The sequence below is a fragment of the Saccoglossus kowalevskii genome, chromosome 5 (genome assembly GCF_978046115.1).
Source record: "Saccoglossus kowalevskii chromosome 5, keSacKowa6.1, whole genome shotgun sequence".
Classification (NCBI taxonomy): Eukaryota; Metazoa; Hemichordata; class Enteropneusta; family Harrimaniidae; genus Saccoglossus; species Saccoglossus kowalevskii.
The window spans coordinates 25,820,030-25,847,519 of record NC_140645.1 but is presented as its reverse complement, the minus strand read 5'-3'; the positions used below and the strand labels follow the sequence as shown (position 1 = coordinate 25,847,519).

The following is a 27,490-nucleotide window of genomic DNA, read 5'->3' as shown; positions in this document are numbered from 1 at the left end:
AATCTAAATGTTGTCTTGTACTATGTCTGTGTACTTTATGGGTATTTCTAAAGTACTTCAAGATGTTTTCGGGGTCTTTTTTATGATAAACATTATACATTAATAGCATGGTTCTTAATTCAATTAGATCATATACATTTAATACATTTAGTTTATAGAATAATAGTTTTGTATGGCTAAAGTATCCCTCTTGTTTCTCCCTAACAATTCTTATAGCTTTTTTTTGGGAGTAAAAATAAAGAATTTAGAGTAGTTTTATATGTATTTCCTCAGATTTCACAACAATACACAAGATATGGCAATATAAGGGTTAAATACAGATTTTTAAGTACAGATGAGTCTAACAGGTATTTTTAATTTGTGAAGAATACCTAAGTTTTTAGCAACTTTAATCTGAATATTTTTCACATGTTCTTTCCACTGGAATTTACAGTCTACACACAAGAATTTAGTATGATACACTCTTTCAATATAAACATCATTGATTTTGATTGGATGGACACTGTTTACATTTTTACAATAGAAAATCATGTAGTTAGTTTTAGAAATATTTAAAGATAATTTGTTAGCCATAAACCATAAGTGTAACTTCTTCATAATCTCTAGATACCGATTCGCAAACTTTTTTCAGATCTTTGCCAGATAAAAATATGTTAGTATTATCTGCATATAGAATAACCTTTAACAATTTTGATACATTACAGATATCTTTTACATATAGTATAAATAATGTTGTTCCAAGAATTGAACCTTGCGGAACGCCATGAATTTTACTCATTTGATCTGAGTTAATACCATCAATACAGACCTGCTGTAACCTGTTACTAAGATAGCTACTTATCCAAGAAGAGGCAACACCTTGAATGCCATAATAACTTAATTTTTAGACTAGGATTTTGTGATCTATAGTGTCAAACACCTTTTTTAGGTCAATGAAAACATCAACTGTATACATATTAGAGTCCATAGAGGACGTGATTTCTTCAGTTAAATTTAATAAAGCCAAAGCAGTTTCTATATTGTTTCTAAAACCATATTGGCCCTTATATAGTACATTATGTTTGTTAATAAAACCCATTATTAAACAATTTTTCAATTATCTTAGAAAACTGAGGTAGCAATGATATTGGTCTGTAGTTGGAAAATACCTTTTTGTCACAAGACTTAAAAATTAGAGTAACCTTAGCTATTTTCAGTAAATCAGGAAATACTCCAGAACTAAATGAACAATTACAATTATGTTTAAATGGTTGTAAAATAGCAGGCATAATATTTTTAACAGTATACATATCTATATCATCACATCCAACAGAATGTTTACTTTTAAACTTAGCAGTTTTACCGTCAATTTCTGATGAAGTCATTTCACTCAGGTATATTGAATCACAAACACTACTAGTCGTGTAAGAATTGAGATCAATTCCACTATTTGGAATTTTTTTAGCTAAACCAGAGCCTACATTTACAAAGAATTTGTTACAACCATTAGTAATACTGTATTTATCCCGTGGAAGATTATACCCACACTTGGACAATGCATTTTTTTTTTATAATATTATTAATGACGTTCCAAGACCCTTTTATTTTATTGGCATATTCACATAATTGTTTTCTTTAATATTCTTTTTCTGCATTTCTCAAAATAGAAGTAAGTTTATTTTTATAATTTTTATATTTAGTCTCAGCAGCAGAGGTCTGATGTTTTAAAAAAGTCTTATATAAATGGTCCTTTTTAATGCATGCATTTTTTAGGCTACTGGTTAGCCAAGGTTTTTCTTTCTTCTTAGATTTTATGACAATTTTCTTTCTGAGACAGTGTTTATCTACTACCCCCCCCCCCATGCACAATGCAATCCATCATGCTGCTCCAAATAATTATATGTGACCTGAAGAGTGGTATATATATTATGAAATGGGGAGGGGAAGGGTTAGAATTATAGGTCAGAGGATTCTAAGGAACTCTTGTCCTTGTAGGTAGCATCATGTAAATAACAAAACAATTAAAAAGTACGGCTTCCAAACTAGATTCAATTGAAATAATGAGCTGTGATTTCCATAGCATTTACTACTCTCGTGTCCCAAAGATGCCAGTACATATATTTTTTTCCCAGAACAATTCCACCTGGTACATTCTTATTTGGGACGGTATGTTTATATATTTTGCTAAATCGGGCCGATTTAAACAAATTCTACTTCTAGGGCTTCTTTTTGAAAGGCAAAAAAAGTACAGGGGGAGGGGTGTTTATTAGATTTTGAAGATTTGTTTGAGGGGTATATTTATTCACTTGATTCATATTCTAAAATTAGTTTTTTTTAAAACTTTGTTGGTGTTTGTTTTTCGTTTATTTCGCTTTGACAAAGTTACGGCCATTACAATCCCGAAAATCAACATTTTAACAATATGTCATCAATTATATCTTGCGCATACTGTGAAAATTTGGTTAAAACTTGAGATTGATGTACATCACTCACAGTATGATTTTTTGACCATATAAAAGGCAAGAAAGACTATTTAGTAACAAATATCAGATACCTCTCTGGGGGAAATTAGCATATTTGGCAGGACATAAGCAAATTTGGTGGGCGATAATAACTAAGCCTACACACATGCACAAACATACACACCAACATTGTGTTTAAAAATGTTTGATTAATAAATTTCCCCTATACTTACATATGGGTCTAAAGTTTGGTGATGTGAATTTTCTAATGCCACAAATACGTTAGAGAGTTAGCAATTAGTGTTTAATTTTTGGTGTAAGCAAGATGATTGGTTTTAGAGGTGTATTCCCATTAGGATAAAAGCAGATATTGCCATGGTTAAATTTTGGTATACCATTTATTAAATAATCACATTCTTTACTGTGCATTGAAGGAAAATATTATAAATAATACTTAACATATTCTAAAAATTAACTAGAAAATTACACATGATAATTAGGAATTTAAGACAACCTTGAAAAAAAAAATAACCTTTATGGAAGGGACTAGGAAGGGGAAGTAATAAACTCATACATGTATCTTCAAGAAAGAATTCAAATTAGAAAAATCTATATGTACAATAATTTTGTTTGAGTGACCTTAGTTTAGAAGTTGAACTAGGATGAAGAATGAGACCCAAAAAATGCTAGAAGATGTAGATGTAAAAGATGTAAAACAACAAAACTGATGAACAAATACACTTAGTCTAAATCTTAGTTACTTTGAAAATGAAAGACAAATGTTATTTAGGAAGTATGGATCAACTATAAATAAAATAAATGAAAAATTAATATTCATTGAAATTATGAAATATACTACAATATTTCTCTATTAAAATATATTAAGGAGACAATTTGCTTACCTAGTAAATGAGGTTGAATGAGGTTGGTTGTTACTCGGCAAACTTTAGATTACTGGATTTGTTGAGATTTTGTGTACATGTTTTGACAGTTTATTGTTGTTTTTGACTCCCGTGTGCGAAGCAAAAAAAGGGAGTCTTTGCAGTTAGTGTGTCTGTCTGTGTGTCTGTGTGTCTGTTCCATCGATATCTCAAGAACCAATGTTCGGATTTCAATGAAACTTGGTATATAGCTTGTCTGGGGCAATGCGCAGATTTGATTAGTTTTTGGTTGACATCCATGCATATTAATGAGCTCATCTGCATAATAATGTGTGATTTTTAAGCTAGTTCAGTTATATCTCAAAAAGCATTAAAACGATTTTTATGTAACTTGGTAAGAATGTTACTAATGATTGGCTGCTGCAATTCATTGTTGTATTTTACATTTTAATTAAAATTTAGCATTTTTTATGTATTTTTTTATTATTATTTTTTTAAGTTTTTTATGCCCAATTGCATGAATACTACTAATAGGAATCGGTGAGTGGACTAATTTGCATAATGATGCGCATGAGTATTCTATTTTTTATGACCAGCAATTTATGATGGTGTCGGCCATTTTGTTATTTCCAGTGTGTTGTACAAAAACAAAGCAAGCGCTCGGGAGATGAAATGTATCAGTTTACATTATGAAAAGGTCTAAGAAATTACATGTATGATTTTTTATTATCGTATAAGTAAATAAATAAGTAATTGAACAAATGTATAACCTCAATGACTGTGAAACGAATTACTGTGCAAGCTAGTTTACATTCACGTGTGGTGTACAATTACATTCAAGCCACGGAACATTGAACCCTGTGTGAGCCCAGTCAAGAAAATGATGAATGTGAGATTCATCATCGCCAAAACCATGGCAGTGTTGAAGATATGAAAATGGTTGGTAGGTTCGATTTCATGGTAAAATGTTGTGTAAATTCGTTGTACTTGTGAATCCTGATTTATCACCGTATTATTGAACGCGAGAACAAATATGGTACCCTCCAGCATCAATGTAGTTGTATCAAGTCGCTGCCGTAAGGAGATATTTCGGCACAGATCTAGAAGCAGTACCTACACACGAATTGGTGACGTCATAAAATACATGACCTTCAATCGGGGTCGTTTCCTCGGTATATACAAATTGGTATATACAAATTACAATAAAGATACTTACATTTTTGTAAGACATTACACATAAGGTAAAACAAATCACGTGACAATATAATGATAATAACGGTAATAAATCCTAGCTTAACAGTTGAACAGAACGCTCATATAGTCAGTCGGGTGACGCCGAGGGTCACGAACTGTGTTGCAAAATGGTCGTGTGGTTGAAACTGGGTCATGGCGTGACGGGTGAGGAAGACATCATTAAACACTCAAAATCACAATAAAACGGGGAAGTGGTTGCATATTACGACGTAGCTAACATGGGAAATAAAAAAACGCCCAATACAAACGACATGGGTTTGAATCACACTAGATACACACTCACCAGAACCGAAGCAATCAGAAACCAGCAATCGTTTTGGCTTTTCCGTTCAACTCATCGGAACACTGGAGTAGTTAGAAAAATGAACACCACTTAACGACCAACGTCGTGGCGTGGTACACAAGCGTGCCATCAAAATAAAACAAAATTAGCTTGAAAAGACAGTGGGTTCGAGTCCCGCTCAGAGCTACCGTAAAAACGTAAATCAAATAAACTGAAATCTCTCAAACCGTAAACAAGTAAACAAAGAACGTCGCAAAAAAATAATAAACCTCACAAAACTCCACCATACAAAACTGAATGAACAAATAATAAAATAACTAACGTCTTAAACTGGACGACGCGCAATTTGTTCAATAGTTTCCAGATTGTGACAAGAGATAAACAAGAGCCAAGTCAAGGTAAGTTTTGTTAAAGTGTCGATGGCGTTCCCTATATTACGAAAACAATTCAGGCAACAGACGAATATCTTCTGTGGTGTTGTTGAATTTATACCGTGTCTGCGGAATTGTTGATTGAGGGTTCGAAGCCAGCAGTTAACATTTTGTTAGAAAGTTTCACAATTAAATCAAATATCCAATGATACCAGTATATTTATTTCATTATTTTAACAACTTGCAATGGTGGAAGTTGGTCAAACACGAGTTCTTACACCTAAATAAGTATCAAATATTTGTCGACACATTTATTCTCTCAACCTTGTAGAGGTGGAAATTAATTAAACAACAGGTATTTACTCACAAATATAATGGTCAATATTTGTCCATACATTCATTCTGTCAATTTAAGAACTTGTAATTGTTGGAATTAATCAAATGAGAGTTGTCTACACCAAAATAAGTTTCAAATACTTGTCCATACATTTATTCTCTCAATTTAACAACTTGTAATGGTGTAAAATAATTAAATGAGAGTTGTCTACACCAAAATAAGTCTAAAATATTTGTCCGCACATTTATTCTCTCAATTTAACAACTTGTAATGGTGTAAAATAATTAAACGAGAGCTGTCTACACCAAAATAAGTCTAAAATATTTGTCCGCACATTTATTCTCTCAATTTAACAACTCGTAATGGTGTAAAATAATTAAACGAGAGCTGTCTACACCAAAATAAGTCTAAAATATTTGTCCGCACATTTATTCTCTCAATTTAACAACTTGTAATGGTGTAAAATAATTAAACGAGAGCTGTCTACACCAAAATAAGTCTAAAATATTTGTCCGCACATTTATTCTCTCAATTTAACAACTTGTAATGGTGTAAAATAATTAAACGAGAGCTGTCTACAACCAAAATAAGTCTAAAATATTTGTCTGCACATTTATTCTCTCAATTTAACAACTTGTAATTGTGGGAATTAATCAAACGAGAGCTGTCTACACCAAAATAAGTCTAAAATATTTGTCCGCACACTTATTCTCTCAATTTAACAACTTGTAATGGTGTAAAATAATTAAACGAGAGCTGTCTACACCAAAATAAGTCTAAAATATTTGTCCATACATTTATTCTCTCAATTTAACAACTTGGAATGGTGTAAAATAATTAAACGAGAGCTGTCTACACCAAAATAAGTCTAAAATATTTGTCCATACATTTATTCTCTCAATTTAACAACTTGGAATGGTGTAAAATAATTAAACCAGAGCTGTCTACACCAAAATAAGTCTAAAATATTTGTCCGCACATTTATTCTCTCAATTTAACAACATGTAATTGTGGGAATTAATCAAACGAGAGATGTCTACACAAAAATAAGTCTAAAATATTTGTCCGCACATTTATTCTTTCAATTTAACAACATGTAATTGTGGTAATTAATCAAACGTGAGTTGTTTACATCAAACTAAGTATTTAATATTTGTTGAGACATTTATTCTCTCAATTTAACAAGTTGTAATGGTGTAAAATAATTAAACGAGAGTTGTCTACACCAAAATTAATCTCAAATATTTGTCCACACATTTATTGTCACAATTTAACCACTTGTTAATAGTGGAAATTACTTAAATGCGACTTGTTTAATCAGTTGACATCAATGCAACTTACCCGCAGACAGTGCACAACAGAGTATCAATATTGAGCAATTATAAACAGGAACGTGTCTTGGCATTAGGGTTAGGGTCGGGTCAGGTATGGGCAACGGAATTATTAACAGGAACGTGTCTTGACATTAGGGTTAGGGTCGGGTCAGGTATGGGCAACGCAAATGGCAAACACCCAATTGGCAAAATGTACACTAACGGGTTATGGCATGCATATAGTTTACACAAGTAAAAACACAAAATTGGCAATTTTTTGGACAATTGTAACTCAATAATAGAAATATGTTGTATTTCTATATATACACACTATATAGTCTTAACAAATGCAAACACATCCAGTCAATCCATTGTGGTCTTGTGGGTCAGTTCTCTACATAGTGATCAGGAGGACCTGAGTTCAATTCCCTTGCCTGCCCATCTTTTTCTCGCAAACACCATTTGGCAATAAAGCTAAATATGACAACAAAATATTTAATTTGCATGACTATCCACATAGCTCAGTTGATTTGTACTATGTCAGCAATGTGAGCGATCGCTGGTTCGAATCCAGTATGTTTAGTTAGATTTTTGAATGCTAGTGAAGACAGTGCTCCTATGAATAGGACTTAAATCCTAACTTCTGTGTGAAGACACTCGTGGTACAGTGGACAAGACAGTGCGCTGGGAACTCAAAGATCGCAAGTTCAAATCACGGATTGGACACTCCTACAAAAGACATGAAAGACGTTAAAAACATAAACAGCGGATTCAAAAACTCAAGTCAGGAAAACAGAACACAAGAATACTACCCCACATGGAAGCCAGTCGAAGTCGTCGAAGAACGAACACAGTTGACAGCTGTAGGTCACGTGCAACAACAGACACGAGGAGCATGGCTGCTCTCCAAATGGGTCCCTTCTTTTGTATTGACCCCCTAAGAATTGCTAATTCCCCTTTCTAACTCTTCCCCCAAAAATAATATATCGCCCCTTTTAGAATGTATTGACCCACAAATTAATGAATATTCATGAGCACAGAAACTGCTACGTCATGAATAAATTAGCATAATTTAAAAAAAAATTGCATAAAGTGTAGGTACTCCTTCTGGAGCTCTGCCGATATTTCCTTTGTATCGCTTACCAACATTGTATTGTACATGTACTTCTTTCCTTTATTTTCCTTTACACATTTGGAAACTTGCATGGTGCACTTTCACCCCCACCTTTCCCAAATTACGAAGCTATCATGTCGATTAGTAGGTATAGGATGTCTGTGTGTTGATGACTACGTCGTTGTGTAAGGGCTTCTCGTACGTAAAATGGGGCACATTCCAAGTAAAAATATCTATTTACACAGGGCTGACAAAATTCGCCTACATGTGTAAATATATGTTGGGATTTGGAGAAAAAAAAGCTCGTGAAACATACCGAATTTACCGTGACAGGAGTGACCAATTTTGGTGCCCATTGTTGGTGGGCTGATTAGCATGTCGGATTATTTCTGAGAACGTTCTTCGTGTGGAAAATCACAAAATCATTATCACTAAGTAAGCTGGTTTACCTTATTTTTGTGTCAAAGTACCCTGTTCAAATGACATGAATCGACATGCGATGATTACCAAAACAATTTGACAATCGGTGTCTCATTTGTTCACTCAACACGGTGATTTGTTATGACGGTGGTTTGTTATGAGCGGTATTTTTTCCCGGCCCTTTTCGTCGGAAATTATGAATTCATTAGCTCTAATATATCCTAGTTTATTTTAGTTGTTTCATCCGATTATTCTGTACATTGATTTTACCTAGCAAAGGAAACAATTGGTGTTTGGCTTTGTTATATTTACACTATTGCAACACCTTATGTGGGCCCCCAGCGTGAGCCTCGTGTTTCACTATTTTTTCATTGAATATTACACCGCACGATATCCCTCAAATCGGAAGGCACATTTATTGCTCGAGTTACTGTTCCTATTAAGTTAAGCCATGGAGCAAAAAAGAAAATATGGTTAAGCTGAATACCATGCTTCATGTGGAATGTATAGACCGTGACGTCGGCATTAACTACTGGATGCACAGTGGAAACCACTGGGGCAACGCCACGCTGACCGGCGTCTCCTGCCTGGTAAAAAAAAAAACATGCGGGACGGTATTTAATCCATCGTAGATGTTTTCGAAACGAAAATTAGCGAATAGGTTTGTTTCGAGCCACTTTAAATGTCCTGTGTGTATTTTTAGTTGGTACTCATCACGTGCCCCAGATAGTGTCAATTTATACGCAGTAACAAATGAGACGCGTTGGGGATTACTTTGAATTTTATGTACCGAGAAGTACGTCTGCCGTAAATTGTTAATATTTGTTATGGTACTGAGCTGTACGATGGTTGTAATTTTACCATGTTGATTTTCGGGATTACAAACCAATCTAAAAGATTGTGATGCCTTCCTTATTAATATACGTAACTGAAAATAAATAAATATAATATTTATTGACACACATATTGATATTAAGATAGTGGTTTGAATTTTAGATATTTAGATTGTGATTGTTTGTCAGAAATTTATATAGTTGTTCTTGCTACTTCACGTTTTCCGTGTTAACTAAATTTCTAAAATATTTTTAAATGCCCTATAAGTTTATTTTGGGCATTTATTTGTTTACTATTTTCGTTGCATTTCATTTTCCCCAATGTTTTATGAATTATTTCAGTTTTCTTTTTAATGTTGCAATTTTGTGTAGACTTTTTATGCATATTTTTAAGTAGGCTTATTGTAGGTATACGATGTCTATGTGTGTAGATGACTACTGGTGGCTCCTTATTTAATAGATTATTCATAATTTGTTTATCATTTTCAAATATTCACGAATATTACATCATGATCCTTATTCTCTCAGCACACGGGAGTTCTTTCTAAGCTTTCTTTGATTACCATACTGTCCCCACAGGTGGTTCAGTTGTGTAATGAAGTTAATTGATGCCTTTTTTCATAACCTTTGACCTTGTTACTAAGTCTATTACTCGTGGTTATGATAATATAATTTTCCACTGTATTGTGTCCTAAGAATATTGTGCAAATGCTCCAAGGTACCACATTTTGGAAGTATTTGATAATGTGATGATGATAATGTGCTGAAATAATTGGGACATTATGGATCTCTGAAATTGACCTCATGTCTTTATTCTCTTCTATACAACACAACCCTAGTACTAATTTCCCACAACACAGTCCCATATTGAAAGATACATTATGCCGTTATCAGTCAGAATTTCAGTGGCCAATAATGCTAAATAATTACTTAGTAAAATTTGTGTAGGGGGAATTTATGAATGGGTTCAAAAAAACATTCAGCAAAACAAAATGGGCACCAAAATCAACTTGATAAGAATATTTAAGACATAAAATAGTCGGAGTAAAGCAGCACATCTTTAGAGTCATTATAAAAATCAACTTCAATGTGTATAGTTTGTATCAATTAAGTTCTGAATTGTAATATTTTTATACATGAGCATAAGTCTATTAATATTTGGAGAAATGGCCCAATGATGAATTAGCAAAATTTTTGATGGTATATAACAATTCATAAACTTGAATGCTTTTCAATTATACTGACCTAAACAGGGCATGTAGTAAGTACTGTTTACGTTCGGTTATGCCAAGGTGAATAATTCAATCTATAGTTTCATTGTCCATGAAGCTAAATAATTTTCTCGATTAATCATTTTTTTGAAAACAGCAATTTCCTGGTGTTTCTAAAGTCCTTTACAACAAACGACAAGGTGAATAGCAATGAAAATTATGTACACTCTCAATTTTCCCACTGTTGCACATTTCCAATGAATAATAAATGATAAAACAATTTTGCGTAAGTATTAATGTACAGTATTTTCAGACAATAATTATGGGATGTCTTGACATCCTTGACAAAGCATAACAATGCCACTCGCACTGTGTACATTTTACTTCACTGTCAATTCGAACATGTTTCTACAAATCGTTAAAGAAGTTTGCTTGAGAATGCTAGTACAAGGAGTGTGCAAGTTTTCAAGAATCTTTGAACAAGTTGTGATGTTTGCCTCAAGTACAGAAAACTGGTTCTAAAACCAGCAGTAGGACTACTTTGGCATCTAGCTTCAATGAGACTTTTGCGATAGACTTGCATGAATTGGAAGAAAAATCTCTGGTACATGCATATGAATTTACACGCTTTAGTGCTGGTGCAATAATTACAAGCAACAAACCTAATGGATTGGCATTATACTGCGATAATGCAAGTGAGTTCAATAATACTGAGATTCGTGACATGTGTGAAAAATTCAATATTGAATACAAAACAACAGCTGCTTACTGTCCTCGGTTGAAGGGTCTTTTAGAAAGACACAACAAAACTCTAACCAATATCATGAAGAAAATGAAGGCAGAGAAGGATTATGAGTGCAGTGTTCTCCACAAGGAGTGTTAGGCGGCCGGCCCGTCCATCAAGTTTTACGGTCACCTAGTAACTCTCAACACCCACCCACCAACGTACGTCCAGCTGAAACAGAAGAGTAGTTGCCCAACCCTTTATTTTGCTATTGTTTCAAGAGTCCAAACATAAACAATGACCACTGGAAGTCTGCAAGCAGTTATCAAGTGTATTCATGGCAATGTGTCAATCGCCTGAATTCATTGTCGGCCGACATTGTTGCCACTTATTGCTCACAATACGCAACTACAGTGGTTTCAATTTTAATAATCGTCTTCCGATCACGAAAGAAAGAAGTAAATACGAATGAAATGTATATGCACAGAAAATAAACAAATATATTAGCAGATTGCATGTAAACTCAAACAAAAATTAAAATTCTAGCTGTATTTACAACGTTCGCTCGATTTTCATGGTGAAAACAGCATGGAGAAGGCAAACTGGTGACCTTTTAGCTTAGCCCATTCAACGACCGCCGGCCACCCACCACTGTTGGCGCTGTAACAATTTAGTATCTAAGTTCAATGTTGCATAGGGGAACAGTGCATTCTGGGTGTTCGTGTACTGAATTCGGAACATCAAACATGGCTGCCGCATTAGTTTACCGCGAGTATTTGTAATTGAATAATATTTTTGTTATCTTTTCCACGTACTTTTTTCAATTTATCCATTTTTTATGTCTAATCTTTCGAGAACGTAGCAGATTCTTTTATTTTGCCGATTGCTAGCATTGTTTCTTGAATCCCAAAACAACGTGTGAAAACGCAACATATCGTGACTTAGCCCTGAGTACAGTCCTGTAGGTTGGCCTCCTTCCGTTGATCATTCGGCCCTCACAGTCCTGAGAAGTCGCATAGACCGGGGATTCGACACTATTGTGAAAGAGTGTATCGGGCGATTTAAGAGGCATTCAGCTTTGCAGTTAAAAAATAAGCAGGTCGATACGTCTAACTATTCTAAATACCTTAACTGGAAGCGAAATTACATAAGATTTCCCACTAGGGTCGATAGAATCGACATTTTCCAACGTCAACCGAAAATATACGCCGCCATCTTGTTCTTGACGCATTCATAAACAAAACGTTGTTTCGTTGCGTAAAACTTGCTTTCGCCAACGTTCCAGTGCTGTAGGTTCATTTTTCGGCCACAAAAAAGGTATTTGTAATCGCTAGATTAGTCGATAGATGTTTTAGCTGGTTACAATCATGAAAACTGCAGAACGGTTCTCCGCCATAAATTTGTAGGCGGGTGTCGAATCCCCGGTCTATGCGACTTCTCAGGACTGTGGGGGCCGAATGATCAACGGAAGGAGGCCAACCTACAGGACTGTACTCAGGGCTAATCGTGACTGTACATGCGTAAATGCATCTTACCGTCCGTCGGCACGATTGAGTACTGACGCCACAAATAAAAATGTTATGGGTTTTGTTTTAACAAATTGTTCGTTTTGGTTTCAGGGACAAATCACCTCGTATATTTTGTACATTATAACTCAATTATGTTTTGTAACGCAGAATAATTTGCGAACGTATAAATCACCGATTTCAAACTTTTTGAATTTCGTAAATATTGTTAGTGACCAATATGTTTGTATTTCAAAAAATTGTAACATGTTTCAATTAAATTAAAAAGAGAATAGTAAATAACTTAGTGTGTATTGTAGCTCATGACATAAATGCTAGAATGTTGCATGTAAAAGATATGCAAATTAATATGCAAAATTATGCTAATTAGGCCACCCACCAGCTATTTTGGATTGTGGAGAACACTGGAGTGAGATACAATTCAGAGAGAAAAAAATTTCAGAGAGAGGAAAACTAGCAATCAGACTCGCCCAACAACAGAGAAATGTAATACTGATGGTTACTACCTTATACTAAAATATGTTTGAATATGAGTACTAACAAATTTCCACTTTCAGTCCAGTTAGAATTAAAATACACCACGAATATTCACTTTTGAGATATAATTTTTGGTATGTATTGATTCTTGGATATTTAAGCTTCGTTACGTCCCAAAATTTGATTCCCGGGTGCCACTAATAAATAAGTTTTTTATCACTGGGTCGAATCAATATCACCCAAAAAATGGATCATTGGGCGAAAATCGTTTCTTTTTCCTTTTTCTTTTATGTTTTGACCTCGACAATTTTTCGCTTGGAAAGGCATTCACGCTAAATATTGGATTTGGGACTGGGACAGAGACTGTGGTTATTACAGGTATCACTGATTTTTCGTCGCCGGAGTGATTCACGTTCCAAATTTTGGTTCCCCGAGCGCCTCTAATAAATACTATATCCGTCGCCGTCGTCAACTTTACATTTTCGACTTCTTTTTAAAAACCACAAACTGTATAGCTGTGAAACTTTCTAGGAAGGTACCTTGGGTGCTTCTCTCTCAGATTTGTTTATTTCGTGTGGATATGTTCAATTGTCTTATTTATGCGAATAGTTTTGTCATTTTTGGTCAAAAATGCTATTTTCCACTTCTTGAAAACCGCTAGCCTGAATTCTTTGTACTTGATATGTAGGTACCTTAGGTAGACCTCTCTCAGATTTGTTCATTTTGTGATGATATCTTTAATTCTCTAATTTTGATGAATATTTTTGTCATTTTTGGTAAAAAGTGATATTTTTGACTTCTTGTTAAAAACCAAAAGTCCCATTACTTTGATATTACGTATCTAGGTACTACATGTGGACCTCTTTCAGATTTGTTCTTTTCGTGATGATATCTTTAATTCTCTTATTTTCATGAATATTTTTGTCATTTTTGGTAAAAAGTGATATTTTCGTCTTCTTGTTAAAAATCGTAAGTCTGATTGCTTTGATATTACATATATAGGTACTGCATGTGGATCTCTCTCAGATTTATACATTTCGTGATGATATCTTTAATTCTCTAATTTTCATGAATATTTTTGAAATTTTTGGTAAAAAGTATTATTTTCGACTTCTTGTTAAAAACCGCAGGTCCAATTGCTTTCATACTACATTTCTAGGTACTACATGTGGTCCTCTCTCAGATTTGTTCATTTCGTGATGATATCTTTAATTCTCTAATTTTCATGAATATTTTTGTAATTTTTGGTAAAAAGTAAAAACCGCAAGTCTAATTGCTTTGATATTATATATACTACATAGGCATATAGGTAGACCTCTCTCAGATTTGTTCATTTCGTAATGATAACAGCGGAGCTATTCCAGCCGACAGGCTGCTAGTTTTACTATTCTGACGTGTTCTGGGCTGTATATAACAGTCAGACACTGACAAGTAAATAGATTGGTACTAGTAAACAGATATTTAGAGTACTAACAAATTTTTATTTCTGGTCCGATTAGACTTAAAATACAGCACGAATATTAACTTTTGAGATTTTTGGTATGTGTTGGTTCTTGGATATTTCAGCTTTGTCGTCCTGTACTTCATTTAGTAATTCGAACTTCCCAGATTGTGTAAAAACAGAGAGTTTCTCGATTTTGATATCAAAACTGCCTTGGCTTAATTATTTGCTGGGGGACAGTCGCTTAGGTTCGTGCTTGTAACTTGCAGCACATGAACCTAAAAACGTTAGGTAATCAAATTCACAGGAAGTTGACAATCCCTAATATTGCTAAATCGCCAGTTGTGAACTTTATCAGGATACATCATTACACATCATTCTTGCAAGGAAAAATATTGATTACTATTGTGCAGGTTATATAATAAAATATGAAATAATTAATATTTCATTTTTGTTAGTATATTCTTATTTATTAAAAAATGTACACATTATATCTAATTGGGTGGGTATTGCCTTAAGCAAGTTTATAAAATTATAAACAAATATTTTCGTACATGTAAAACACTGACCGCGAAATATGCCTTTGAAAAGTATTACTGATGGAATATTTTATATTGCAATTTCTTTCAATTTGAATTAGTTGCATTGCAATGCATTAGTAATAATGTAAATATATATATACATTCCTTTATTTCATTGTTGAGACTGGGTTATACAGTTTGTTACGTACTGCAATTTATCTATATTGAAAACGGTTATGGGAATTATTAATTTCAATATACAATATTCAACTATCCTTTGCAACACCAATAAGATTATAATGGTAATGTTTATTGGTCTTTAAAACTAGGGGCTTATCAGAGCATTGGTCTTATTTTAAAACTCCTGCCAGAGCAACTGCACAAATCATAAGGGCAAATTAATAGCTTCTAAGGATGGTATTCCCAGAATAGCGCTAGTTGTTAAAGAAAAATAACATTTTAATTCTTAACAAGGATGAAAGAACCAGTTACTGAGACAAAGCCCTACTCTCCTCGAAACCCACCAGATATGAAACCCACTTACCGTGAAAGCCACTCACCGTGAAGCTACTAGTCAAGTTTATAACAAATGCCCTGATAATCATGGTGGAATCTTAAAGTTCATCAAAGCTGTTTGATGAAGGTCATGCAAACTCACATTAATCCAGTGAATAATAAATCATAAAAGGTGAATCAGAGAAAATCAGAAAACTTGCTACTGATGAAACAGAGTTTGACATGAATGCATCTACAAATTCTGATGATAAATTCGGGGAGGAAGAGGTCAACAATCCAGACACTGGCAATCAGATATACCAATGAATAGAACATTAAACCCGGCAGGATCACAAACTGGCAAAATAGAGAGAGGTTCAAAGCTAGAAATCATGAATGTGTACAATGTAATATGTTGATGAGGGCCAACAATTTATCTCTACAAGAGGGCTTTGTACACTCAAAACAACAGAAAATGGTAACAAGTCACATTTTGAAGATATTAAATGTGTGAAAAATGTCCAATTTGACTAAACTTATGTATGTGCATTCTAATGTTGAGACACACTCTTTGACTCAAATGGCACATGGCGAAGTAATGTGACTAGGTACCATGGGATGGGGGCTTCTAACCTCATTAATATATGCATAACCTTTATATCTGATGCACTGTTGCAGTTAGGAAGATAAAACCTACATCATTATGATGTTGAACAGGAGATCTGACTAAAATAACAGATGCCCATATATGATCAAGTGAACTCATTAATATATACTTTCTACACACATGAAAAAGGCCTGTAATTGGTACTTATGAGTGTATACTATTTACTTCTTTTTTAATATCCTTTTTAGTCCCCGTTCGGACAAAGTTCGAAAACGGGGACTTATAATTCGGTCTCTGTGCGTCCATGCGTTCGTCCGGAGTCATATCTCAGAATCCCTTGGACCAATTCTGTTCATTCTTTGCATGTGCCTAGTATCTTATGTGGGACATATGCACATGCAGTGGTTTAGCAATTCGATTCAAAATGGCCGACTGGCAGCCATCTTGTTTTTTGAAAATGTTGTATTTTGGACATGCTTTGTCAGTTTGCATTCAAATTTAGTACATAGATTACACATGTTAGGATACATGTCCCGACCATCCATGAGTTCCTGAGTCTGTCTGTCCATCCGTGTGTCCGACCGTCCATGCGTCAGTCTGTCCAGAGTAATATTTCAGAATCCTGTGGACCGATCCCGTTCATTCTTTGCATGTGCCTAGTATCTTATGTGGGACATATGCACATGCAGTGGTTTAGCAATTCGATTTAAAATGGCCGACTGGCAGCCATCTTGTTTTTTGAAAATGTTGTATTTTGAACATGCTTTGTCAGTTGTCATTCAAACTTGGTACATAGATTTTACATGTTAGGATACATGTCCATGATGATTTATTTTGCAATTGGATCAAAGATGGTCGACTGGCAGGCATCTTGTTTTTTTTTTATGCGGTATCTTGAACGTGCTCTGTCAGTTTTCATTCAAATTTGGCACATACATGTACTTTATACATGTTAGGATGCATGTCCATGACAATTTGTTTTAAAATCTGGTCAAGGATGACCGATTGACAGCCATCTGACTTTTTGGCCTTACTACTATATTTCCACAATTTAAGTACCATTTTCATTCGTATTTGGCACATACATCATACATATCATACATATACACCCATTGGAACTCGAGGACACGCTCGCGACAACCCCTCCGCTTTAATATGACGAGCACAAAGAGAACTTTCAATAATTTAATGGGGACTGTGTCATTTTCAATGACTTGTTTTATTAGCTCCGCTGTCGACTTTGTCGAGCGAAGCTTATCATACGAGTGATTGTCTGTCGTCGACCGTGTCAATGTTTTACTTTTTCGACTTCTTCTTGAAAACTACAAGCCTGAATGCTTTGATACTTGGTGTATATGTACCTTGGGAAGACCTCTCTCAGATTTGTTCATTTCATGATGATATCTTCAATTCTCTAATTTTGGTGAATATTTTTGTCATTTTTGGTAAAAAGTGATATTTTCAACTTCTTGTTAAAAACCGCAAGTCCAATTGCTTTGATATTACATATACAGGTACTACATGTGGACCTCTCTCAGATTTGTCCATTTTGTAATGATATCTTTAATTCTCTAATTTTGGTGAATATTTTTGTCATTTTTGGTAAAAAGTGATATTTTCGACTTCTTGTTGAAAACCGCAAGTCCAATTGCTTTGATATTACATATATAGGTACTACATGTAGACCTCTCTCTGATTTGTTCATTTCATAATGATGTCTTCAATTCTCTAATTTTGGTGAATATTTTTGTAATTTTTGGTAAAAAGTGATATTTTCAACTTCTTGTTAAAAAACGCAAGTCCAATTGCTTTGATATTACATATATAGGTACTACATGTGGACCTCTCTCAGATTTGTTCATTTTCTAATGATATCTTCTGTTCTTTAATTGCCATGTGCATTGCTAACAGCGGAGCTATCTTAGCCGACAGGCTGCTTGTTATTAATACAATGCCCGAGGCAAAGTTACCAGTCCAATTGTTTTGTGAAATTTTTAACATTGTAACATTGATTGCATTTGTTATGGCAGCAATTAAACTGCAAAGTTTGTGATATGGCAGGAACATTGTGATATGGTGAATAACCCTACGCTAAAATCCCATTGAACTTGATTATAACAGTGAAGCTATTTTGACTTAGGTCACTTGTATGAAATTGTATCAATCTGGCATGTATGCAATTACAATTATTACAATTATTTTCAGCATGTGAAAGTGTTGATGTCACTGTACCTGAATCAATCATTGGGTTTACGACTCACACAACAGTATTGCAATGTACATATAGTACTACTGGTGGAAATCCAATAGTTAATTGGTATAAAGGGAGTAGTACAGCTACAGGTACTCTAGTTATACAATCAGTTGGTGGAGTAAATTACCCAGACATGACAAGACATGACATTCAAGACCAAGCTAGTTTAGTTATAACTAATACAATGATGAGTGATGCTGGAATGTATTGGTGTTCTGTCTCAGCATTTCCTGATGGCAGTGATGAGGACTCAGTCACACTCACAGTGGAAGGTAAGCTGACTAATATTACATGCAATATTAATTCCTTTTGGAGTCTTGAGTATGTTTAATTTTTTTAGGGGTCTGAGTTTATAGGGGCTTGGAGTGCTTTTGTTCCAGGAGTTTATTGTGTATGATTTGCTCTGATATGGTGCAATTAACACCATACATGGAGTCCAAGCTATAGTAGATGTAGTGCTCTCGAGATCAGTCATAGATTTTCCAACAGTAAATTTTCTCAAAATGTCCTACCAGGTATATACTTAGTGGAGGGTGTTGGGAACCTATGTATTGGAATGCTTACTGTATCAAACATTTAGTTCCATGTCTATTAATGCTGCAATAATCACCTACTGGATTCTGCCAGAAATTCACCCATCCAAAAAATCGCCCTGGGGGTTTCACGGCTGGTGGGCCCTTATTTGGGGTTCAAAATTTCAAAAAATGATCATCCAATACTTTTTGGGGCTTATATTTTCATTGAAAAATACACCTACGCCGATTTTCAACACCGGCAGTTGGACCACCCGGAAATAAACTATTGCAGAAGCTAATCTAAAATTTCATACATTTTGTTTCTTGCTGGATTAAAAAGTACACTGCGCATCTTTCTCCAAAAAAAAAGCATTAACGAATCGTGTGCGCCAAATACAATTATCTTGTTTCATTTTATTAGTAACGAAAGTATATTCTAAAAGGAGTTTTAAATAAAAACGAACCCTAATGCATTGCTTAGAAATAGTAGCAAATGATCGTGGTAGCGCAATCCGGTCATGCTGCGTTTCACAATTGTTGGAAATTACTTAGTAATGATTATAATAATATGCAAAAAATAAATTTGTTGAATTGTTAGGAAATGCAATTACAACTTATTTCATCATAATCGAATGATTCCAATCACATTTTCAACACTTGATGCTGTAGAAATGAATATCCGCCATGTTTTGACCTGGAACGGTGTTCTTTGACCTGACAGGTCAAATCACTAATTAACCAATGAAAACAATGGATGATGCCAAAGTGTTAAAATTACCATAGGTGATTTAATTATGTTAAGGTTATTGAACGCAGCACGGAAGAGATTTGCCGATGTTGTTGTACAATTTAACATTGTTTACAGCGATAACAGCTCATTGTCGAAACGAGGCTTACCCATTTACGCTAGTCGCAATAAACATCATACTCTTGAATAAGCGTCAATGACTACAGTGAAACTTTGAGGCATCAGAAAAGATTAAAATAACACCTAAATAAACTGCCGAAAAATCTTGGTTCCATTTTATTTTTTTAAAAACCCAAATTGCCGTTTAACGGTCCAGGGTGAATTTACGACAGAATTCGGTACTATGACAAAAAAACCATCGACCTCGAAGTAATGTGAAATGGAAACTCCTTTGAAGCAGTCCCAAAAAACAACAATTGAGCTCATAGGAGTGATATCCATTTTGCAAATAATTATTGCTATCTTGCATTATAACTATGAAGTGTAGAATTCACAAATAATTAGGATGAAATTATCTGAATTGGAATTTAAAAAGTTAAATTCAGCATAAAATTATGCCTGCATGAACTTGTTTGGAAGACCTCCTCGGCTTTAGCTTGTCTGTGTATTGAGCGGCAGTTGCTTTGCTTACAGCTTACACTCACTGCTTAAACACCTCATACAAGCAGGGTATGCTAGGTCCATCCACCCATTGCCTCAATACTGTTGCATGTTTGGCATCCTCTATTCACATCCTATTCATTATTACCTTTATTACATTTTAAAGACCAGATTAGAAATGTTAAATTTTCTACACAGTTGTAGTAACAAAGCAGTTATCTATCTACTAGTATCTATCTATAAGCAGGGCATGCTAGGCAATCTGTTCATTGTCTCAACATAACTGCTCACACAAACATCACTGTTCATCCTAGCTTCTACCCATCCAAACCAGTTTCTCTTTTTAGCTCCGCTGTCGACTTTGTCGAGCGGAGCTTATCATATGAGTGATTGTCCGTCGTCGTCCGCCGTCGTTGTCCGCCGTCGTCGTCTGTGTTTTACTTTTTCGACTTCTTCTTGAAAACTACAAGCCTGAATGCTTTGATACTTGGTGTATATGTACCTTGGTTTGGTTTGTTCATTTCATGTTGATATCTTCAATTCTCTAATTTTGGTGAATATTTTTGTCATTTTTGGTAAAAAGTGATATTTTCGACTTCTTGTTAAAAAGCGCAAGTGCAATTGCTTTGATATTACATATATAGGTACTACATGTGGACCTCTCTCAGAATTGTTCATTTTGTAATGATATCTTTAATTCTCTAATTTTGGTGAATATTTTTATCATTTTTGGTAAAAAGTGATATTTTCGACTTCTTGTTAAAAACCGCAAGTCCAATTGCTTTGATACTACATATATAGGTACTACATGTGGACCTCTCTCAGATTTGTTCATTTTGTGATGATATCTTCAATTCTCTAATTTTGGTGAATATTTTTGTAATTTTTGATAAAAAGTGATATTTTCGACTTCTTGTTAAAAACCACAAGTCCGATTGCTTTGATATTACATATATAGGTACTACATGTGGACCTCTCTCAGATTTGTTCATTTTGTGATGATGTCTTCAATTCTCTAATTTTGGTGAATATTTTAGTCATTTTTGGTAAAAAGTGATATTTTCGACTTCTTGTTAAAAACCAATAGTTCAATTGCTTTGATATTACATATTTAGATACTACATGTAGACCTTTCTCAGATTTGTTCATTTCGTGATGATATCTTGGATTCTATAATTTTGGTGAATATTTTTGTCATATTTGGTAAAAAGTGATATTTTCGACTTCTTGTTAAAAACCAAAAGTTCAATTGCTTTGATATTACATATATAGATACTACATGTAGACTTTTCTCAGATTTGTTCATTTCGTGACGATATCTTCAATTCTCTAATTTTGGTGAATATTTTAGTCATTTTTGGTAGAAAGTGATATTTTCTACTTCTTGTTAAAAACCACAAGTCCGATTGCTTTGATACTATACATATGGTTCATTTTCTAATGATATCTTCTGTTCTTTAATTGTAATGTACATTGCTAACAGCGGAGCTATTTCAGCCGAGAGGCTGCTTGTTTGGCTGTTGCTATGGCAACGGCAAATACCGATTTTGACTTCTGGGACGATTTAAAATAAACTGCCGTACATATGTAATAATGTGGAATACTTCGTTTTTACTGAAAACATTTTTCCGCCCAAATAAATTCCAGTGAAAATGCCATTTCCCTCTTGCTCTATTGAGACTTGACACAGCACAGTGAAAATTAGATCCACACGTAATGCTTGAAAACTTTTCAGCGAAAATTAATTAAGTGAAATTCTATGGGACTTCATGGGAGTTGGAAATGAACAAATTATATGTCACCCACCCCTACTCCTCCATATACACTACACCCCAAACATCCTTTCACCAGTGTTTTCTATTTGACTTCAGGAGAAATTGAAATAAACAAATTATATGACAACGAACGTCCTGGTAATTATAATTTCAGCCTTTAGTTCAGCACTGATTAAATAAACTACCTCGTCTTTATGCCAACTTGAAGTTATTCATTGCCTACATCAGTGACTTCAAAATTTCACTTGCTATTAATTGCATGAGCGTGTCAGTCTTTCTATTGTAATGTCAATTTTCTGCAATTACTCGGAACATGAAGCTGTAACCACAGACCGTCTAGATGCTGTAACTAAATCCTGGTGTAAGTACCGGTTAGGCAGGCTTGAACTATGCATGTGAAGCCAGCTGAGAGGTATATCCAATCCTATAGATTTCTCATTGTTTGGTAACTATAAAAATATTACCCACACAGCATTCTACAGGTTACTTGTTTCATGTAGAACTAGGATTCAGTCAAAAACATTTTAAAATGCTTTAAAATACATAGTATCCCTGAGTCTATTAACAGGAATCAACAGCTACTTTTGGGGCCATAGTTTTTTACCTGACTGAGACTCCAAAAATGGTAGTATATTTGTTTGTGTCATACTGCAGTTGAATGTTTGGGCAATTAAGTATTGTCAGCTTCTATGCCATCATTATAATATTTTGTATTCATACTTGTAGTTCAAAAGATTAAGTATTGATCAAAAAAGTTCAATCAGACTTATTGGACTTTTGTATTGACTATGAGTTTTTTATTATCATTAATTTTTTTTATTAGTTTCACGGATTTACATTCTCAAACTATCAGAATGTTAACTTAGTCAGGCCAAAGGGAGTGAGAAATAATAGTTAATCTAGTGAAACATGTCTTTTGGATCTGTTGTGTCCATATCCCTTCATTTTCAGTAATCAGGGTCATGCTTGTATATGCATATTTCTTTCCTTCCAAAACTGTTTGTACAAAAATATTTAAGGTCTTTGTAATCAAGCACTTGCCGATTTAACTAGAATACAGTTTTCATTTTTTTGCCCTATATTACATTGTTTCATGACTTTTAAACTCACTTTTGCCATGCAAATGTTAGCTACTGGTAATTTGTAACTGCCCATCGATCCACCCATCCATTTATTGTTTAATCTAGATTCTAAATGAGCAAGGTTGTAATAGTTATGTCATGTTTAATTTGGTTGATAAAATCCACTTGTCAAATTATTTTATGTAACTTAGTGGTAATATTTATTAAATATTTGATGAAACTTGTAAACAATGAGACCATGTAGCAAACTCACCACGGTTTTTTAATAATTTAATCAATTGTTTTTTGTATAAATTAATAATTTACATAAGCCTAACATTACTGCTGTGTATCTAATTGTCATTTGCATTTGTGTTTGTATTCCTTACAGTTGCAACAGAACCATCTCAACCTAGTATAACGTTCATTGATGGCAGTATTATATCCAATGCAGGCAGTAAAATTACTATGCAATGTACATCATCTGGTAATCCTACACCAATTTACAGTTGGTTGAGAGATGGTTCACCACTACCAACACTGAATAGATATCAACTCAATACAGATAACAGTGAATTAACAATCAATCCCAGTAACAGAGGTGATAACGGTAGAATATTTACATGTCAAGTGATGAATTTTAAAGGAAGTAAAACAGAAGATAAAACATTAACCATTAGATGTAAGTAAAATCTTTATAGTTTTTTTATGCTGATGTGATGTTATTATTGTTAAGCTAAATTACCATGAGTGACTCATCAAATTTGTGTAACATTATTATCAGCTTCCAAGTTTAATAAATAGATAGAAAGATGTGGCAAGAGGAGATGGTACAAAATAACTGTCTAATTAGACAAATGAATTTCAATTTGCATGTTTGTGACGAAAAACTAGCCATTGAGAAAAAAAAAACTAAAATTGTAAACAAAATGACTACCATCACCGTCTGAATCACAAAAACCTATCAACTTATAAGGATGTGCTAGAACATGCATGTCTGTGTTCAAAGATTAAAACTAAAGTACTCTCTGAATGTAACTTAACATTATACTAGCTTGAAGTAGAATTAAAGCTAGCTTTGCATGCTTTCATAATATAACTGTCATATCTAAAATATGCAGAGTAATCTAAATATGCCTCATATTAGTAACATGGGTTGATACTTGGTCATTAAGTTATGCTGGACTTTACTGTATCAAGACAGTGTAAATTTGGGAAATGAGCAAAATTTTGCAAACAAAATAGCTGCCAGTCTTGATTTGGCTAATGGATTTTTAGCTGATGATGATTCATACCAAACCTACCTGGGATGGTCCTCTAGTCACATGTAAACATCTATTTTTTGGGAATATTTTATGTTTAAAAATTATTTTTTCCACAATCGCTTGTCACATTGCTTTGAAATTTGACATAATTGTTGTGGATTACACTTAGACTTAATATTTGACAGTATATGCAAGTGTCTATTTTTAGTGCATTTTTTAATTTTTGTGTGTGCGTAATTTCAACTTCTTCTCCAAAACCGTCTTTGGTGGAGATATCTCCATTTTTGTGGAAGTTATGATTTTTTTGTTTTGGATTTTTTGACTTTCCCATACATTATATATGGGCTGCATGTATGTATAACACATGGACTCCAGTATACAAGTGTATTAATTGGAAGCTAGGCTTTCTCAGTACACATTGTATTGTAAGATGAACTGGATTGGCCAATGTGCGTTCGTGATCACCTGCATCTCGAACATGCATGAACCGATTAAGTTCAAACTTCACTCATACATCACACATTATATGGGAAAATGCCGAAAATGCATCAAAATCGCACATTTTCACCATTCCGGACCCGGATCTCAGTTATGCATGGACGGATTTTGTTCAAATTTGGTACATACATTAAACATAATAGGACCTTGATGCACGTCTTTTTTTTTCGGATCAAGTTCAAAATGGCTGACTGGCAGCCATTTTGTTAAAGAATTCAGTTCTGGATTCGTATCCAAGACATGTCTGGATTGATAAAGTTCAAACTTCACACACACATGGTACATCATGTCACAAATAGATATGTGCATTTGTTTCGTGATCCGCTTAACAATAGCTGAATAATGGCCATTTTGAGGCCGAAAATGCATCAAAATCACGTATTTTCACAATTCCGGAACCGGATCTCAGTCATGCATGGATGGATTTTGTTCAGATTTAGTACAATGTGTTGTACATATGCAGGTGCATTTCGGTCATGATCTGCTTTGAATGTATATGTCACTCAAATATGAACGGAACGGGGACGTGTCATTGACAATGACTTGTTCAACATTATAAGTTTGAAATATAAGCAGAATTGCATTCTTAAAATAGTTTCCAAAAAATAACCGGGGTAATTTGACCAATGAATACTAAATGATGTGAAATGTGGATGCATGGTTTCAAGTCTCTACAGTGAGTTCTTAATGGATTTTTGACAGTTGTTTCCGTTTTGAAAGAACAATAAAAATAATAATAACTATAACAATAATTAGGTAAAGCTGCAATTAGCTTTCAAGGGTTCAAGCGTTTGGCTTATTGTACACTTTAAGTACAGTTTAATTGGCTCAGGTGGGCATGGTAAGGGTTGCTTACCACGGTATGTGTTTGCCACCTTTGCGGTTGGATATATGGTGGGCAAAATTTGGGTGAGCTGCTCACCAAATCAGATAAGGAATCTTTGTCGTCAGCAATGAGTAAAATATAACAATTTGGGGGTGACCATTTCAAATAGAGGAGGAATCTTTTTACATACACTTTCTTTTTTACTCCTGTGTGCGAACCACACAATGGGAGTCTTTGCAGTTTAGTGTGTCTGTATGTGTGTGTGGTAACATTGTTGTGACAACTTCAATTTAACTTTATACCGACTTGTGACGACAGGACCTACACATTGTGACGATCCTCACTATTTTCATAATTTACATTAACATTTAATCAAATTTAAGTCAAGTTTGCGAAGCCTTGATTTAGTAAAGGGGAAAGGTATGGTTCACTTTATATTGATATTAATATAATTGTACCATACCTTGCCCCTTTACTAAACTAAGATGGCTAACTGGCAGTCATATTGTTTTTTACCTGTTCATATTACTGATTGTCCGTCGTCGTCGTCGTCCTCCGTCGTCGTTAACTTTACAATTTCAACTTCTTCTTCGAAACCGCAATTCAGAATTTTTTCAAATTCGATATGCAAGTACCTTAGATGGTTCTTTCTCAGATTTGTTCATTTCATGTCAAAATCTCAAATTCTCTAATTTGGATGAATATTTTTGGTAAAAAGTGATATTTTCAACTTCTTGTTAAAAACGGCAAGTCTGATTGCTTTGATATTACATATATAGGTGTACTACATGTGGACCTCTCTCAGATTTGTTCATTTTGTAGTGATATCTTTAATTCTCTAATTTTGGTGAATATTTTTTTTTATTTTTGGTAAAAAGTGATATTTTCGACTTCTTGTTAAAAACCGCAAGTTCAATTGCTTTGATATTACATATATAGGTACTAAATGTGGACCTCTCTCATTTGTTCATTTTGTAATGATATCTTTAATTTCCTAATTTTGGTGAATATTTTTGTCATTTTTGGTAAAAAGTGATATTTTCGACTTCTTGTTAAAAACTGCAAGTTTGATAGCTTTTATAATACATATATAGGTACTACGTGTGGACTTCTTTCAGATTTGTCCCGTCGCTTTTTATGTATTCAAAATGGCTGATTTTGTTTTAATTAATGCTGTTCCAGAGCAAGTACTCATTTGACGATTCGATACATATGTCAATCATTTTAATGTTAAACAATCATCATAATCATATTCCTGACATGGCTATATTACTATAAAGAAAACTATACATCTTAAATTCGATAACTAACGGGGACTGTGCCATGCATGGCTTGTTCCATAATTAGATCAAAGATGGCCAACTGGCACCCATCTTGTTTTTTGGAAAATGTGGTACAACTATCTTGCACAGGATTTGTCAGTTTTTTTCAAATTTGATGCAAACTTTATACATGTTGAAATACATGATAATTTGTTTCGTGTTTGAATCCAAAATGATCAACTGGCATACAAAAAAATGCATGAATAGTATATCCTGTTTAATTTTTGATTATATATTTCGTTTTTAGAAGAGTAATTTACCGTACTTCCCCGATCATAAGCCCAGGGGCCTGACCATGTAAAATCGGATAAAGCATGGCTGCTACTTCTAGTAACCGTGGGAAAAGTAAGGCTTATACTCAAGGACCACCTCAGAAA

At 34.1% G+C, this 27,490-nt stretch overlaps 1 protein-coding gene across 1 annotated transcript in view; it reads left to right on the top strand.

Moving 5' to 3' along the window:
* The window catches only part of LOC102806992 (protein turtle-like), a 40,481-nt gene that overhangs the window by 744 nt on the left and 12,247 nt on the right, over positions 1 to 27,490 (top strand). The window contains exons 2-3 of the mRNA XM_085498835.1: positions 18,455 to 18,775; positions 23,594 to 23,884. Of these exons, the coding sequence (XP_085354961.1) occupies positions 18,455 to 18,775; positions 23,594 to 23,884 (612 nt within the window). The remainder of the gene's footprint in view (positions 1 to 18,454; positions 18,776 to 23,593; positions 23,885 to 27,490) is intronic.